This window comes from Alligator sinensis, unplaced genomic scaffold, assembly GCF_000455745.1.
Source record: "Alligator sinensis unplaced genomic scaffold, ASM45574v1 scaffold4_1, whole genome shotgun sequence".
Classification (NCBI taxonomy): domain Eukaryota; kingdom Metazoa; phylum Chordata; order Crocodylia; family Alligatoridae; genus Alligator; species Alligator sinensis.
The window spans coordinates 3,251,010-3,267,246 of NW_005841887.1; the positions used below are offsets into that span (position 1 = coordinate 3,251,010).

The 16,237-nt window shown below is 44.7% G+C and overlaps 1 protein-coding gene across 1 annotated transcript in view; it reads left to right on the forward strand.

Moving 5' to 3' along the window:
- ESYT3 (extended synaptotagmin 3) overlaps window positions 1–16,237 on the forward strand; it is a 76,732-nt gene that overhangs the window by 48,002 nt on the left and 12,493 nt on the right. The window contains exons 7-17 of the mRNA XM_006017922.3: window positions 514–603; window positions 2,385–2,440; window positions 4,048–4,168; window positions 6,031–6,204; window positions 7,142–7,224; window positions 7,607–7,655; window positions 8,699–8,788; window positions 10,951–11,013; window positions 11,105–11,173; window positions 13,805–13,873; window positions 14,945–15,031. Of these exons, the coding sequence (XP_006017984.1) occupies window positions 514–603; window positions 2,385–2,440; window positions 4,048–4,168; window positions 6,031–6,204; window positions 7,142–7,224; window positions 7,607–7,655; window positions 8,699–8,788; window positions 10,951–11,013; window positions 11,105–11,173; window positions 13,805–13,873; window positions 14,945–15,031 (951 nt within the window). The remainder of the gene's footprint in view (window positions 1–513; window positions 604–2,384; window positions 2,441–4,047; window positions 4,169–6,030; window positions 6,205–7,141; window positions 7,225–7,606; window positions 7,656–8,698; window positions 8,789–10,950; window positions 11,014–11,104; window positions 11,174–13,804; window positions 13,874–14,944; window positions 15,032–16,237) is intronic.

Consider the following 16,237-nt stretch of genomic DNA (forward strand, 5'->3'; position numbering starts at 1 on the left):
CGGACATGATGATCTGCTCAGGTCCCTTCCGACCCTGCCAACTATGAAACTGTATTCCCAAGATGGTTAGAAAAGTGCAATTAGCTTACTTTTCAGATTCCAAATGGCTGCAGTTTGGGTTGCTAAAGCGATTTATTATAAGCTAGATGAATGTTATTTCCAGCATTAAAAAGCTCACTGTTTAAGCTAAAGAAAGCAAATACTAGACGATTTCAGCTGTCCTTGCTCAAGTAAGAAAAAGCACAGGGCTCCACTGCGGATGATGGGAACTCGGGGTGCTTTGCTGGGAGAACGGGTTTTGACGAGAGGTGTGTCAGGTGCCCCATAAAGTGCAGGGGGCAGTGTTTGAGGTAGGACTCTGTTCCTCGCTCCTCGGGACCTCTGGACCACTTATTTCTCTCAACGGAGCTTATCCTATAAGGATTCTTGCCTCCTACTTGTCACTTGCTATATGGTCACTTAAATATGGTTGCTAGCGTCTTACTCAAGTTTTCCTTTCCGTTATGTCCACAGTTACGTGGAACGTTACGGGTGATCCTGGAACCCCTACTCACGGTCGTGCCTTTTTTTGGAGCTGTGACATTGTTCTTTATTCAAAAACCGGTGAGTCCCTAGCAAACTCCCCGGGCTGCCTTCGTTGATTCTTGATCTTCATTTAGGATGTGACATTACCCGAGGGAGTCAGCTTACCAAATATCCACCTGCAGTAGCATAGGTACTACCTTGTCCCAGATGGAAGACTTGGACTAGAGCGCTGGACAGTGGTTCTTCACTGTGGGTACAAAGAAACGCTAACGAACGGTGAAGCCCTCTGAAATCCATGCCTCCTGTTTGAAGAGCCGTGTGTTACTGAAAGGCTTTTGTCTTACTCAGTTGGATCAATGCGCAGTTGGGTAAGAAGGTGGAGTCCTTGCCCCAGAAAGCTTATGATCGGCGGGACAAATTTTTCAGCTGGTCTCAACTGGTGTAGCTCCCTAGAAGGTGCAGGGCTCCACTGCATGTGGACCTTGCCCTTAGAGTAGAGGGGGATTGGAGGAAAGAAACATCAGTTGCTGGAAAAATGAAGATTTAACAGATCGAAATGAGGTGTGCTAGAGCTGAGGGTTTGCTTTGGTTCAAGTCTATATTGGGAAGGAGGAGGGTGCGTGTGTGTGTGTGAGAAGGGGGAGAGAGAGAGATGGACAGACAGAGCAGCAAGGTAGCGTGGACTGCAAGCCGCATTAGTAGTGCTGACCCTTCACACTTCAAACAGATTTCCTAGTTTCTTGACAGAGGGTTTCTAGCAGAGCAGTGTGTGATAACAGTCACGTGTCTAATCCAAGGAGAAGACGTGGTGACAACAACTCAGAAAGCACTGCAGGCATTTGATTCAAATGTCTATCGTTCAATTTTTTACAATGGGGTGCAGTTGAGGCAGACGTACCCTGTTGCTTTCTCAGCAAACCCAACTGCTTTGGGCTCATTTGAGATTGAATGAGTATTTGATAAACCCCAACCCTTTGGGGGTTTACTGTAAAATCTGTTTTCTCCTTACGTTGTTCAACAAGGGTCACAGCACTGATCAATCGATCCTGCTAGTGTGGATGGAGTGCTTGGGTTGCATACGATGCACGCAAGGCCTTGCCTTTTGCAAATACTCATGTGACATGGCCACGTCCAAAGATGTTCTGCACACCCCTATTCAGGTTGAGCTACCTGACCAGGCCTGGCAGAAGAATTGCTCTTAATGGGAGCTGTGGGAAGGGTGAAGAGTGAGGAAGAATCCTCTAGCAAAGGAAGGGAGGGAATTCATTGCCATGCTACAGGCTAGACCAGGGCATGTGCCTGAAACCTGACTCCTTGCAATCCCCATTTAATGTGTAGGTGGGATCAGTAATGGTGGGTTGGGTGTGGTATAATGGCTCTACCCTCATGCATAAGGCGTGACTGGATACCTCACCAGGATCTTACCCTTTGTGAGAAGCTGGTACTCCTCTGCAGCAATGCACCCACAAAATCCTTATTCAATATATGCCAAGGATACTTAAGACGAAACTAAAACAGACTCTGAATATTGGCTGATGTAAGATTTTTGCTCGGTTGAATCACTGACTTGTTAAGGCTTTCTCTCTCTCTTTTTTTTTATTCTTTAAATGCCTCTTCACGTGCCCTAAAGAGGTTTGTATCATTACGTGATAAAACAAGCCCCTTTACTGCTTGGAGAGGTAGAAATGTCTCTCGTACATCACACAGAACTATAAAGTAGTGGAATAGATATGGAAAAGTTGCAACTTTCCAACAACTGCCCTCCTTAGATCCTTCCTTGGGTCAGCACATTATTTATTTCGCAGTTGCATTATAATTCAGTTTACTGTGTCTTTCCTTCTCTTGATTGCTACCTGTAGTATTTGGAAATCAACTGGGCAGGACTTACCAACCTCTTAGATGCACCAGGAATTAGGTAAGTGTCCCTTTCTCTCTTGCTTCAGAAGGGTTCAGTATTTTTATGCATCTTTTTTTCTCAAGCACTTGGGCCAAAGGATTTTCAAGATCTGTTTGCTCTTAGGGTTTTCATAGGGCTGCTCATAACAATAGTATGTGAACAGAGAGCCTGCAACATCTGAACTCAGCACCCTGTTGCTGTTGTCAAAAACTGTTCTTAAACCCTTTCTTCACATGTGCAACTTTGCCTGGAAATGCAAGTATAGTCCAGTATCCAGGTGCAGCTTGCAGAGCAATACCTGGGCTATCGGAAGGCTGATTGTTAAAAACCTGGGCATCCTTTTCTGTGCCTGCAAAACTGCTTGTGTACTGGATAATTATAGTGGCTGACAACCAGAGCTAAGGAATTTACATGCTGTATTTTTATGTGGAGGTAACCAAAGAAATAGCCAACGTTGTGTTCTACTGTCCTATCAGTGATTGAGGAAACTGGAATAAAATCAAAGCCATCAGAAATTCCCCTCCCTCTCCTGACAGCCGATTCTCTTATTCCTTGTATTCCCAAGGGAACTGCACCCAAAGCACTCAGTCTATCCCAGGTGATTGCATTGCTTTTGTATATTGAATTTATTCAGTGAATATTCAGATACCTCCACTTTGGCTCCACTGCTCAAAATTTGCAAGCGTTTCCCCTAGGACCAAAGATGCAATCCCTGTAGCTTGTTTTCTTCCGTTTTAAATCACTACCAGCGAACTAGAGAGAAATGAAGACTTCATTTGGTTGGCTGCAAAGTGCTAGTTGCCAAAGTTTTGACTTCTCCCTGTCTCCCCTTTAGTCATGTAAACATAGAAATACTCATTTGTTCATAGATGTTGAAAATAAAAGCCATATGAACAAACATACCTGGGAGTGAAGCATGCTGAAATACAGACTGAACCAGCTTTCTTCCTTTAAATGAATCTGATCTATTGGGAAGACTTAATAAATACAAAATACCTTCTAGTTGCAGTCTTTAGTCACTTTTAGCTGGACTTGGCATGCTACTAGAATTTAGTAGGGGTGCACCAATAGAGATTTTCTTGGCCAGTACCGATAGCCGATTATTCACCAGGCCTGTCAGCTGATACTGGCCCAGTAACTGATTTACAGGAGCACAGCCAGGCAGCGTGGAGAGCAGCACCCTGCAGGTAAGTCTGTGCAAGTCAGTGGTGCTCAACTTTTAGTGCCACAGGCCAGCCAAATGATACAGGGTCAGTCCACAGGTGGGAATGGACCCTGTGCACCAGGATCAGGCCTGTGCTTCCAGATCAGGGCCCTGCATCACCTCCCATGGTCCCATACTGCAGGATCGGACCATGCACTGCCTCCTGCAGGCCTGGGTGTGCCCGGATCAGGTCCCTGGCCACCTCCATGCACCCATCTAGCATGCTGTCTGACCTCCGGGACTCCCCAAGGGTCCAGAAATTCGGCAGCAGGGGTGCTCCTACCACTCACACTGCCCAATCTTTGGAGCCATGGGGAGCCCATAGGCTGGCATGGCTCCAGATCTGACCTGCAGGCTGGGGGTCGAACACCCCTGTTTTAAGGGGAAATGGTAACTCATTTCTTTTAATGTTTCCTTTCAGTTTCATGTCTGAGACAATAATCCAGGACCTCATTGCAGCCCGCCTGGTGCTTCCAAACAGAATCACAGTTCCCCTGAACAATAACATCGATGTGTCCTGCCTGCAATTCCCTGTCCCATGTGTGAGTGTCCTCCATGACATATGGGACCAGAGTCAGTTTAACATGGTGTTACCTGCGGTGAGGGGTAGTAGGCTATGTGCATTAGTCTCTGACCCATGATTAATGCCACCGGTTAAACGAGTTGCTGGCTTCGGTCAGAACCGCAGTGAGTATTCTACCTAACAGCGCTACTTTGGGTATGAGACTAGGCTCAGGAGTGCAGTAGTGTGACAGATTGTCCCAGCTTTAAAAACCTGCACAGAATCCATTTGTACCAAGCCTCATGCCCCGGAGATCTCTCCCACATGCACGTTTTGTTAGAGCTAACAATATTTGGGCAAGAATGCAGAGGGGAAACCCAGGGGAATGCCAATTAAAATAAAATACTAGGTGCTGGACTTTTTTTAACCCCTACTGCAGCAGCAGGGCATGGGTTTTAGCTTTGACTCCTTTGGGTATTGTAGTGCATACATCTCTGTATTGTATAGAGAGTTTTAATCTGTGCCCCTCACATGTTGTATTTTTTTGACAATTTTTGGCATAGTTAGATTTAGTCTTTTCATATAGCATCCCTGTTATATGGCAGTATTCTTTGCTTATAAAAAGAGGTGTTGAACAGCTGTTCCTTTTTGGGTTTTGGATATCCTCTTTACGTTGTCATGTCTTAAACAGAGACCTTGCCAAATGAAAGATTTAGATTAAGTTAGGAACATGATTACTCTCCAGTTTGTCCTTGATTTGGACCTTAATCCAGAATTCTCAAAGCATTTGGATTTAATAATGCTTTTGAGAAAGCATGAATAGGAGTGAGGTTTGAGAATTGCAGAGATCTTTTCACCATGTAAGGTATTTTACCAAAAATCCTTTTGATATATCTTTTTGAACTTACAAACAATAAATACATTAGATATAGAGTGAGGAATAACTCAGTGAATGGCAGAAGGGTGGAAGTTCTCCAATGCTGCCAGTTGCTAAAAGAGGAAATACTGTATTGTATTACTGGACTTAACAAAAAAAGTTATTTTCCATTGTCAAAATGTAAGCTCAAGAAAATGTAAATGGATGATTTTGTCCTTGAGATAGGATTTTATCATTTCAGTCAGTGCCAGCTCTTAAGAGCTGTATCTTGGTCGTAATTCCACTTTGGGATTGCTACCCCAGATGATATCTGCTCAGCGTTAGAAGCACAGGCAGGGAAGCAAAACATCTTTGAGAAAGTCCAAGAACATGAAGCATGACACAAGGACAATTTAAAATAGGCTGAAGATGGCAGCTTGATCAACTGCAAACATTTTCTTTCAAATGCAAGAACTCTTTGGAGTTTCCTAAATGATTGGCCACTTTGGCAATTATTTATTACATACTGTCAAGTCACATTTACCCTATAAATGCAACGATAGCCCATGTCTGGCAACATTGCTGTTCTCCACCATAAATTTAATCACCAAATGCAAGTTGAATGACCATCATTACGTCAACTAATCAGAAGTATCCTGTCTAACCAATGGTGGGTGATCCTGCCGCTGAGGAATATTTACTCAGAGTTTGAGCCTTCTTAATTCCCCATGAAGTCAATGGGAATTGAAGAGCTCAGACCCTTAATAATAGCATCAGGTGTGACTGGAGGCATTTTCCTGCCCCACTATAACCACTTGTGTCTCTGGATAAGGTGACTTTTTCCAAGTCAAGGATGGGAAGCATGTTTAATAGGTCACGTGTTCCAACTCAATCTCAGAAAATGGACTACATCAAAATACCATTCAGACGGATCCTTCTGGTCATTGGAATCAATGTTAGAAATGGCTTGCTTCAGAGGCAGTGTGTTGTAATTATCAAGGGGGCTATGATTTCATGGCTGATTAGCAATGCCTTGTTTCGTTCAGGGAGTGGTGAGAGTGTATTTGCTAGAAGCCGAAAACCTTGTCCAAAAAGACAGCTTCCTTGGTGCCATTAGAGGGAAGTCAGACCCTTACGCGATTCTTCGTGTTGGCGTGGTGCAGTTCCGGAGCAGGACCATTTCCCGAGACCTTAATCCCATCTGGAATGAAGTCTACGAGGTACCGAATCCTGTGGTCTTCTGAACTAGATGAAGCTAAAGGTTATGCATGCCTTATACACGGGGGTCATTGATGTGGGCAATTGTCCTCGGCCCTTCCCTAGCCTAATCGCTTTGGAGCAGATAGACTGTTTGCTACTTCGTTAACAGATCGCATGTTGAACCAAAGAAGCCCTTAATCAATTGAGCTCCAATTTACACAGTAAACTTTACCTTGGTCCCTGAATTGACATGCCAGTTCTCAAGCTGATCTGATGAGGTACACTGCCCACGGCTAATTAAAATCTTGCTTAATAGAATCAACCACTTTATTAGCATAAGAATCTGCAACCACGCGCTGTGGATACAGGCTTTTTTCCTGACAGCAGCATCAAGTCTGCATGCACGCGTGTATGTTTTTGCTGGATAGGCAGGTTGCTATGCCAGAGCCGGCGACAACCAAGCATGTATTATCATGACATCCACGTGGACTTTTTTACTTTGCTCCCACCGACTAGAATTGCCGGTTGTTAGAATCGAAAACATGCTACCTGATGGGATTCTAGTGAGTGGATTCGAGAGGAGACCCAAATTCAATTTTATATATAAACTGTGCTGCAAAAATAGTTGCCCCTTAATAGCTGATGGAAGGCTTTTTTGGGGGGGGGCTGTTGGCTGGCTAGTGTTATGACCCTGACTAGTTGGAGGCTCCTGGTCACATCTTTTAACTACAACTTAAGCTACCATCTCATAAAGATGTCATATTTCTGCTGAAATGTATTAGCATCTAATGAACTGTCCTTATTAATGGGAGCCATTTTGGACTGCAGCTTGCCACTTGTCTGCACTTTCACAACACACTTGAGAAACGCTGCGTCCTCGTGGTTGTTTCAAATGGAGCACTTGCATATGTTTATATATTTTTAATCTAAAACTAGTTTTCTTTGTTTTTCCTGCAGTTCGTTGTCCATGAATTGCCTGGTCAGGACTTAGAAGTAGACTTGTATGATGAAGATCCAGATAAAGATGACTTTCTGGGCAGGTGATCAACGTAATTTCAGTAGGATGTGATGTGTTGTGTGTTTTCAGTTGTCCAGTTTCCTGTAGAGTTGAGGCTAGAGGCAGCTCAGAGCTGTTTGCTCAGTGAAAGATGTAGAGTTTTTCTTAAAAATGTAATTTCTTCCCCTAAAGTAATTTTTAGGATTAGAAGTAACAACTGGAGCCTTTCTCTTATGGATGTTCAGATCTATTGGGGTAAAGTCCTCACAGTTGGATGCTGTCCACATTGTGACATGAATTTGATGCTCTTGGTACCCTAACAAGGAGTTATCCCAGTAACAAATCTGTAACGGAGTCCATCTTTTTGCTCACTCATCATGAATATGCTGTTCACTTAAACATACCTTTCATGTCTTGTCTTCCAGCCTGCTTATCAACCTCGGGGACGTAATGAATGACAAACTCGTTGATGAGGTAAAAAAACAAACCCAACCCTCTTATTGCAGCTTGTTCAAGGCCAATGCTTTAAACATAATGATGCCATGAACTACTCTGGTCTTCTCTTTTCTGCCAATGTGCAGCTTGTTGGTTATTTTACTAACTTCTATTTTTACAAGCATGTATTCAGCTCTGGGTTTGCTCATAAAGAGGGAGCTACTGAATTTGCAATTGCATGATTTTCATGGAAAATGTAAAATCAGGCAGGCTCTGCAAAAAACAGTGGGCTTACTGCAAAAAAGACCCAAAACAACTTACCAGCAAGGCAGGAAGCCACTTGGCCCAAAACTGTGGCTGAATTACTGCATTTAAGCTTGGGGAAGCCATTCATTCATGCATTAATTACCCTGATTAAGCCTGAGGAAGCCATTAATCCATTTAAGCATGGATTAATGGCTTCCTCAGGCTTAATCAGGGTAATTAAGCTGCAGTTTCAGGCCATCTGGCAATCTGCGGGAAGGGGCGGGACTGCCGGAGCCTTTGGCCAATCAGAGGTGTGAAGGGTCCTGCCATGCTCAGCCCACAAATGTGGCAGCCAGCCTGGGATCTGCCCACGAAATCACTCAGCCGCCTCCTTGAGTTCAGTAGACGGTTACTCATAAAGCTTGAAAAGCTGCGTCTTGGCCACGGTGCTCTTTTGCAGTTGTGTTGTACGTACACGGTGTCCCGGATGTTTGCGCATGTGTCTAGATAAATCTTGTTAAAAGCATTTGGGTTTCCGAAGGAATGAATGCTATTGTAAGAATATGGAGCTAGCCCAGTATCCAGTGCTTGCTGTTAGTTGCAGATAGCATTCGGTGTTCTCCGTATTAAGACGTTTTGCATGATGTGTCAGTGTTTCAGCTTTCTTTCCGGATAGATCCTAGCAGAAAAATCTCTGCATAAAAATAACTCCAGCTCAAGAGCTCAAAGTACAATTTCCGTTGGCGCTCATGCATCGTTCACAGAAGGATTGCGACATACACATATATGCTTCTACTACATGGTTTCAGATTATTCTTCTATTCTCTTTAATTTAGTGGTTTCCCTTAAGTAAGACAGCAAGCGGACACTTGCACTTGAAGCTCGAGTGGCTTTCATTAGTGACTGACCGAGAAAAGCTGCGCGAGGTGAGTTTTATTTGTTTCTGATGCTCTTAGTTACTTGGCAAAACAGCCTGTGAGACCATGAGCCAAAAGTAAATACCTCAGCTCTTATCATTGTTTGACAAGGCTTCCACGTGAAATTTCCCCAAGACTGAGCCTGCTTTGCATCCAAGTCGCAATTATTCTCAAATAAGCCAAAGGAATTAAAATCTGGCAGTGTTTGACAGCTGCGATCTCTCTGAACACGTCGCATAAATTGACCTCCTGTAGTGATACTAGATTTGGGCCATGGCTGTAAATCGTGATACTCTTTCAGTGAGCGAGCTTGAATCACTCTCACCTTTGTTACGTCATTTCCTTCTGCCACAATTCAGTGGAATTTAGGCATGTGTTTCAGTGCTTTCATTGCAGTCAGGGGCAGGGCAAGTCAGTGTAATGCATATCTGGGCTTTCTGTTTTGTGAAACGGCAGGGGACTAATGCCGGCATGTACAATTAAGAATATATTTCAGTCCCACGCTCAATCAGGGGCTCCAGCAAAGGATTCTAAGGTGATTGCTTGAACAACTACACTGTGGGTTAGTTAGAGTCGCACACTGGAATAGAATTATTTTTAGAGGAAGTAGAGTCATTTTGAACTTTGCAACTTCATGTTCAAGGTTCAAATAGTATTACAATTACAATGTAAGGTCTGGTACCCATCTTAAAAATTGCACCAGCTCTAATTGGATTAATTAGATCAGATCATGTTCTCATCAATCTGTACATGTTGTGCCCCATGTATTTAAAGATGAAATCAGAAAGTCTGACAATGAGAGAACTCCTTGGCCACTGTGAATTGCATATCAATAGATGTGCAATAGAGAACAGAGCCTTTCACGTGTGGGCCCTCGGGCCATGAAATGTCCGTGCAGTAATCCAAACCTCAGGACATCCTGGCAGTGAATGAGTGATACAAGCCACTCCAGTTGTACTTGGCTGCTGACATCCAATTTCTCTTTAGTCCCTGGTTTCATCAGTCAACAGTTGTCTGACCAGAATTGCACTTGCTGTAGTATGTATTTGATGATGATATTTGTGTGCCTAACCAGTGATACTCAACCACAGTGCCTTGAGGTCCTGTAAGGGGTGTTGCAGGATACCACATTGTTAGCTCGGTTAGATGTGCATATGCAATTCACACATGAACCCAGTGATTTCTAATAAGAATCTATAGTTTAAAAAAAAAAAAAAAAAGGTTTCTGACCTGTAGTGGTCTCTTTGGGTTCTTTGCAATAGAAAAAATGCTCTATTATTTTTCTGCCGTCAAAAAAAACTACAGAAAACTAAGAGCAGACATTTTTGAGGGGTGACTTGAGTCTAAAAAGTTTGAGAACCACTGGTCCTGACTTACCACTCTCCACCAGCTTTTCAATCATTGTAGAGCAGTTAAGATATAGACCAGGGGTGGGCAAAATGTGGCCCGCGGGCCAAATGCGACCCACCAGGCCATTCTATCCGGCCCGCGGGGCCCCTAAAAAATTAAAAAAATTAACGTTTATCTGCCCCTGGCTGCCTGTCATGTGGCCCTCGATGGCTTGCCAAAACTCAGTAGGCGGCCCTCCACCCAAAATAATTGCCCGCCCCTGGTATAGACGGATATTGCTATTATATTGATATCAAAGGGTACTGATGCAAGTTCTTATGGTACAACTGTTACATCTACATGATATAGTATCGATACAGTCATAGCAAACCAATTCAACTTTGACCTTGGGTTAACTTTTGGGTGATTGAAATCAGGGGTTGGCAACCTATGGGCTGTAGGTCAGATCTGGCCTGTGGATGAGGGGGCTTTGGCTGTCTGCTTTCTCCCTGTGCTGCTGCAGGGGATGAGTGTCAGGTGTAAGCACTCACCTCTAACCCAGGGTGGGTCCTTCCACCTGCAGCTGGAAAAGGTTGCCTACCCCTGATTTAAATCGCTGGTATTGTTAGGTCTGCGTGATCCCATAGCAGTCACATCATAACTGCTGATGCACAGTCTTGAGTAACGGCTCCCTCTCCGAAATATGTATTTGTCCCTGCCGTAGTTTTAGGAACAGGTGGATAAGTTGTCTGTCATCGGTGTGTCAGTAGAAACCACATGCGTTTCGGTTCTGCTCTAGTCTGGTCCTCGATTAACGTGTGTGTTTTTACTGACCGTTACAGGATAAGAATGGTCTCGCCACAGCAATATTAATAGTGTATTTGGACAGTGCTTGCAACCTTCCAGTAAGTAGAGAAGTAATGAGCAGCCTTTACCTTTAATTTTAGAAAAATAATTCCGGCACTAACCATTGAAAAATGTGTTTTACTGATACAGAAAAACCAGTTTGAATATTCAAATGGTGAATATGGTGCAAAGAAGTTCAAAGGCAACAAGTACCTCAAGGTAAATGCAATGCATACTGTATTTTCCCAGTGCTTTCAACATCACATGCTGGGCTGCACAGTATTTTAACAGTTTGGGCATCTTTCTGTGAAGGGGAAATACGTTGACTGTGATAGGAATTGAGGTCCAAATAACCGTTGTTCTGAACCAGTCATCCTGGTACGACACTAGCATCTGCAGGGATGGATACAGCCTACTGGTTTTTCTGGTTTTCATTTTGAAATTTATGCCAGGTCTGAGAGGGACAAAAATCAAATGCTCATTTTTTATTATTATTTTTTTAACCAAGAAAGGGAAGCCAGGCATCAGGCTAATTCTTGGCACTCATCTCCAGTGCTCAGTCCTTTCATGTCAGTCTTTCCAGGCCTCTGTTATTCCAAAATGGCACCTGGCCAGTGGAGGGACATTATCCCCTTACTCAGATATCACCACTGGCCTCCTGCTCAATTTAGGACCGAGCTTAACGCGGGGAAGTTTCCACACTATCCTGGCACACTTGCCTCATCTTGCTTTGCTCTAGCTGATTCCCTGTGCTCCTCAAGCACTGTGCAGCTCTCTCTCGCAATGCAGATGTTGCATCTGGAAAGCACTTGGCTTTCCTTGAACTCAGACAAACCATACAGCTATCAAGCAGAGTGAACCTCCTCCTGCCTTCCCCTATTGAGCAGTTAATCTCAGAAATGCTGAATTGTGCAATTGGGATAAAGTTTTCTGCACTCCTATATGTGCTGGATTCGGTCCTACTTAATTTCAGGCTTCTGCTTGTATATTCCTTTTGTCATCGGGTACTGAAGGCTTACCTTCCTTTTTCCAGAGCTCTTTTTTTTTTTTTTATCCTTCTGCTTTTTTTCCACTCCCCAGGGAGCTTTGGTCTATGCTTCATTTCCTTTGCTATGACAGGTAGGCAGAGGGAGCGTCACAAAGCTTTCCTCTCCATGACCGTACAGCATCCTACGGTGGTCTCTCTGCATCGGGATTGGGCTCCGATGTGAGGAATACACTGTGTTTCCTAATTAAAACCATTTTAGGTGGGGAAACAAAGACCCGTGGGGTGGCCTGCTTTTTTATCTTAGTTGGAGGCTGCCGTCATGGAGATTGGGAAGTTTGCTGGAGGCTCAGTGTTATCCCTCCTGGGAAGGAACTATCCTTCACTGAGCAGATACATCTTCCCATGCCATAGGTGCCTGCAGGAAATGCTACCGTCATTCTGGGGAATTCGCATCTGTGATGTCTGAGATTTACTGAGTCCTGGGCAGGTTTCTGAGTGTTGGAGAATCTCTGTTTTGAGATCCCCTGCTTTTTCCTCGTGTCCCTTCTTTCTTAACCTCCCCTCCCAATCAATAGTGTCATTTATATACACCTATCATTAGGGACCACTGGAATTTGCACCACAAGTGCACTGTGCGGTGGCTCCTTTAATCTTGAAGTGCCTCCCCCGCCCCCCCTTGCTGATTGACGGACAGGCCCCACCGCTCATTGCTTTCTCCTCCCAGCCGTCAGGAGAAAGCAGCAGGGCTGACGGGGCTCTGCCAATCAGCAGTGGGGGGGCGGAGGAAAGGGAGGGGCTTGCAGGGGAAACTACAAGATTAAAGGAGCCACCACGCAGCGTGCTTCCGGTGCAAATTCCAGTGGTCCCTATCTATAATGCACAACGCTATCTTAATTATGAGCCCTCAAGGACAGAAGATCAAAGAAGCAGCATGTTAGCTGGAACCTCTTTGGGTCACTGAAGTTCAGAAAAAAGATGTGAGAATCCAAAACGAAAAGTTACTTAAGAATGGCATAAAAGATACCTTACATCTATGTTCCCACTAGCACATGGCTTGGCTGCTGTTTTGTTACCATAACCTTTCTTTACTCCATATATCCCACCTCCCTGAGCTCCTGATGAAATGGGATAATATGATTTGGGCCTTTCCTTGTGTTCTGTAAGAACTAGGATTATTTTGTCTGGAGGAGAGAAGACTGGGGGTGGGATGGGATTTGATCAAAGCCTTTAAATACCTGCAGGGCAATTGCAAAAAGAATAGAGATTAGACACTGTGGATTTAGGGGACAGGACTAGGAGCAATGGTCTCAAGCTGCAGGAGAGGGCATTTAGATTGGAGATTAGGAAGAACTTTCTGGCTATGAGGATGGTCAAGCGCTGGAACGGGCTACCTAGAGAAAATGTAGACTCTCGATTGCTGAAAGTTTTTAAGAGCAAATTGGACAGATACTTGACTGCAGTGGTTTAGTGGGTGATGATCCTGCCTTGAGCTGGGATGAAGGGATGACTTCATGAAGTCCCTTCCAGCCCTGCTTTCCTGTGATCCTATCATTACATAGAGGTGTCTTAAAGGGGTGACCTTGCTACTAACCAAAAACAGAGTGCTTCATTTTATTTTAAGTATTTAGGGTGAGGTTTTCAAAACCACCTACAGATCTGGAATTCAACCTCCGAATTGCCTCCTTCCCATTGACTGCGAGAATTAGCTTTTTAAGCTCAGATTTGGACAAGTAAAAATAAAGCGAACATCAGTTCACCAGTTAAATGTTGCAAATAAGCAAATGTGGGGGTGGGTTTGTACTGCTGGTTGCATATTGCCAAGAGCTGTCTTTTTCTTCTTTTCGTTGAATGATTGGAAATAGCAGAAAATGGAACGAGAGCCTTCATCTTACACGCAGCTTACTGTGGGGAACAAGACTCAGAAAAGCAAGGTGAGCCGTTTCACCCTTTTGTTTTGTCTTAAAAAAGTCATTTTTAGGTGAGGCGTTTCTAAAAATTCAGCAAACAAACAAGTGTCTGCTATTAATATGTTGGAGATGCTTACAAATGCAACGCTGTGGTTTACGGATCATGTGGAAGAAGAGTGTCCCTTTGAAGATGATTTTAGTTTCCCTCTAAATTTAAGCCCGATTTATTGTCACTGTTGTTTTCTTTTATTTTGCCTCCCCCTCCCCTGGGTCATCACTTGTATAATAGCACCTTTACACCTCAGGATTAACGTGTGCCATGGGGCCAGCAAAAAATTTGTTCTCCGATCACAATACGGTGAAGAGTCAGCAGACTCCCGACTCGCTCGCTATTCCACTCCCATCGATCTGGTATCTTCCCTTATTCATCAAAATATTTCCCTCCCCTTTACATCTGAAACCAATTCCTACAAAAACTAATCTTTTCTTCATAATAAAAATCCCACTGTCACTCGGTGTCTCCCTTCTCTTCCCATCAAACATAAAAGCCTGTCTGAAACACAGTCCAGTGTACTTCCTGCCCCATAGGCATTTTTCTTTTTTATCAATTCATTTCTTGCTTCCTGACAAATCAGACCAAATGCTGAATCCCTAAGTTTGTTCACGTGAGAGCAGCCTGCCTGCTCTCCCCCCCCATTATTTTGCACGCTTTCCTCCGCCCCCATTACACTGGAATCCCTGAGCTGCTCTTGGTGGAAAGGCCATTGGGAAACACTGCACTTATTCTTGGTTTCGAAAGGCAGGTAGGAATGCTGCTCGGCCGCAAGCGCAGGATGCTGCAGCTCATGGAAAGCTGTAACCTGCCTGACCTGTCTTAGCATTAACCTGCGTAGCAGAACTTGTTTGTGCTGCACCTGGCAGAGACTCTGGCTTTTGTGCAAGTGTCTGACCCGGGCATTGCACAAAAGCCTGCCTGCAAGACGGCTTGCAGCGTGCGTGATCCTGCTGCCTGTGCCCGTGCCTGTGTCTATGTAGAACCTGAAGCTCTGAAGAAAGCTAAAATGCTGCCAATCCTCTTCTCTTCTCTTCCTACAGACCTGCAGTTTCCGCAAGGATCCTGTCTGGGGCCAGGCTTTCACGTTCTTCGTTCACAGTGCCCACTCCCAGTCCCTGCACGTGGAGGTGAGAGAGGGCGCTTTGCCTCTTCCTGGTCTGGATTTACACGGTTTTATGCAGAGGAGGAACAAGGTGCCTGGGGCAGCTGCAACACGGGGAAGCAGCAGCGACTCCCGGCTACCACTGTGCCACCAATGCAGTAGTGCGGTTACAGCACCAGCTCCTATTTTTTTCCTGCCCCCTTAAATTGGTGACCACGGCTGCTGCCCCAGTTGCCCCACTTGAGTTATGATTTCAGGTGCCGATTTACATCGGGTGCAATTCTGCTTCAAGGCAAAATCACTTCAGTATGAGCATGGAGAGTGCAGGGGGACCGGGAGGGTTGAGTTTGAGCTGGTGCTGGTGAACTGGTAGTGGAAGTGACTGTCACCAGATGGTGGACCTTGTGCCTCCATACTAGTTGTGCTGGAAGCATGCTCAGGGACTCCCCAGCACTTGGCACCTTGTTTTTGTGAAGTGCAGTATGGGTCTGGCACAGAAATCCCTGGCAAGTTGACTGCTGCTATTAAAAAATCTGGATCTTCTGCCCTTATCACCCAGTTTCAGTTTCTGACCTTTTCCTCCTCTCCTAACCCATGCTCTCAGAACCCATCCATTCATCCTCCCGCACCCGGCCCACCATGTCCACCTTCCTCACGATACCTTACACACTGCTCATATACATAACGAATAGACATCCAGGCCTGTTTAGTTGCTGCCCGCTGCACAGTAAAATGAACACATTACATGTTTGGTCATATTTGAATAGAAGGGATCTCTGGCAGTGATCAGGGCAATACCTAAGCATTTTGCTATGAACATGTATGTTTTGCAGGCCTTTGGGTCAGATGATTCTTCTGATTCCGAGCAGATCCCTTTGTCTTCTAGTAAATTATCAATAAAGGAAAACTTGTGTTCAGGCACCAAAGTAGGCATTTACGTTCCTCTGATGCCCTGTTGGGCTAGGGTGTGCTGATGCTCCAAAACCACTTTGGATTTTTTTTCAGAGCTACAAAGGCAATTCAGGCTGCTTAAGCAGGTTGCTATTAGATGTATAAACATCACCTCTTCCAGAGTAGGGTGGATGCCATCCCAGGTCTGTCTCTTAGGAGGAAGGAGCTCGACCCAGAGCAAGCAAGCAAGGACTCCTTCCAGTGCTGCAGAGAGGTGCAGGCATTCCTCTGTGCAACTCTTCTGGCTTTAATAACTGGACCGCAGTCCATGGCTCTTTCC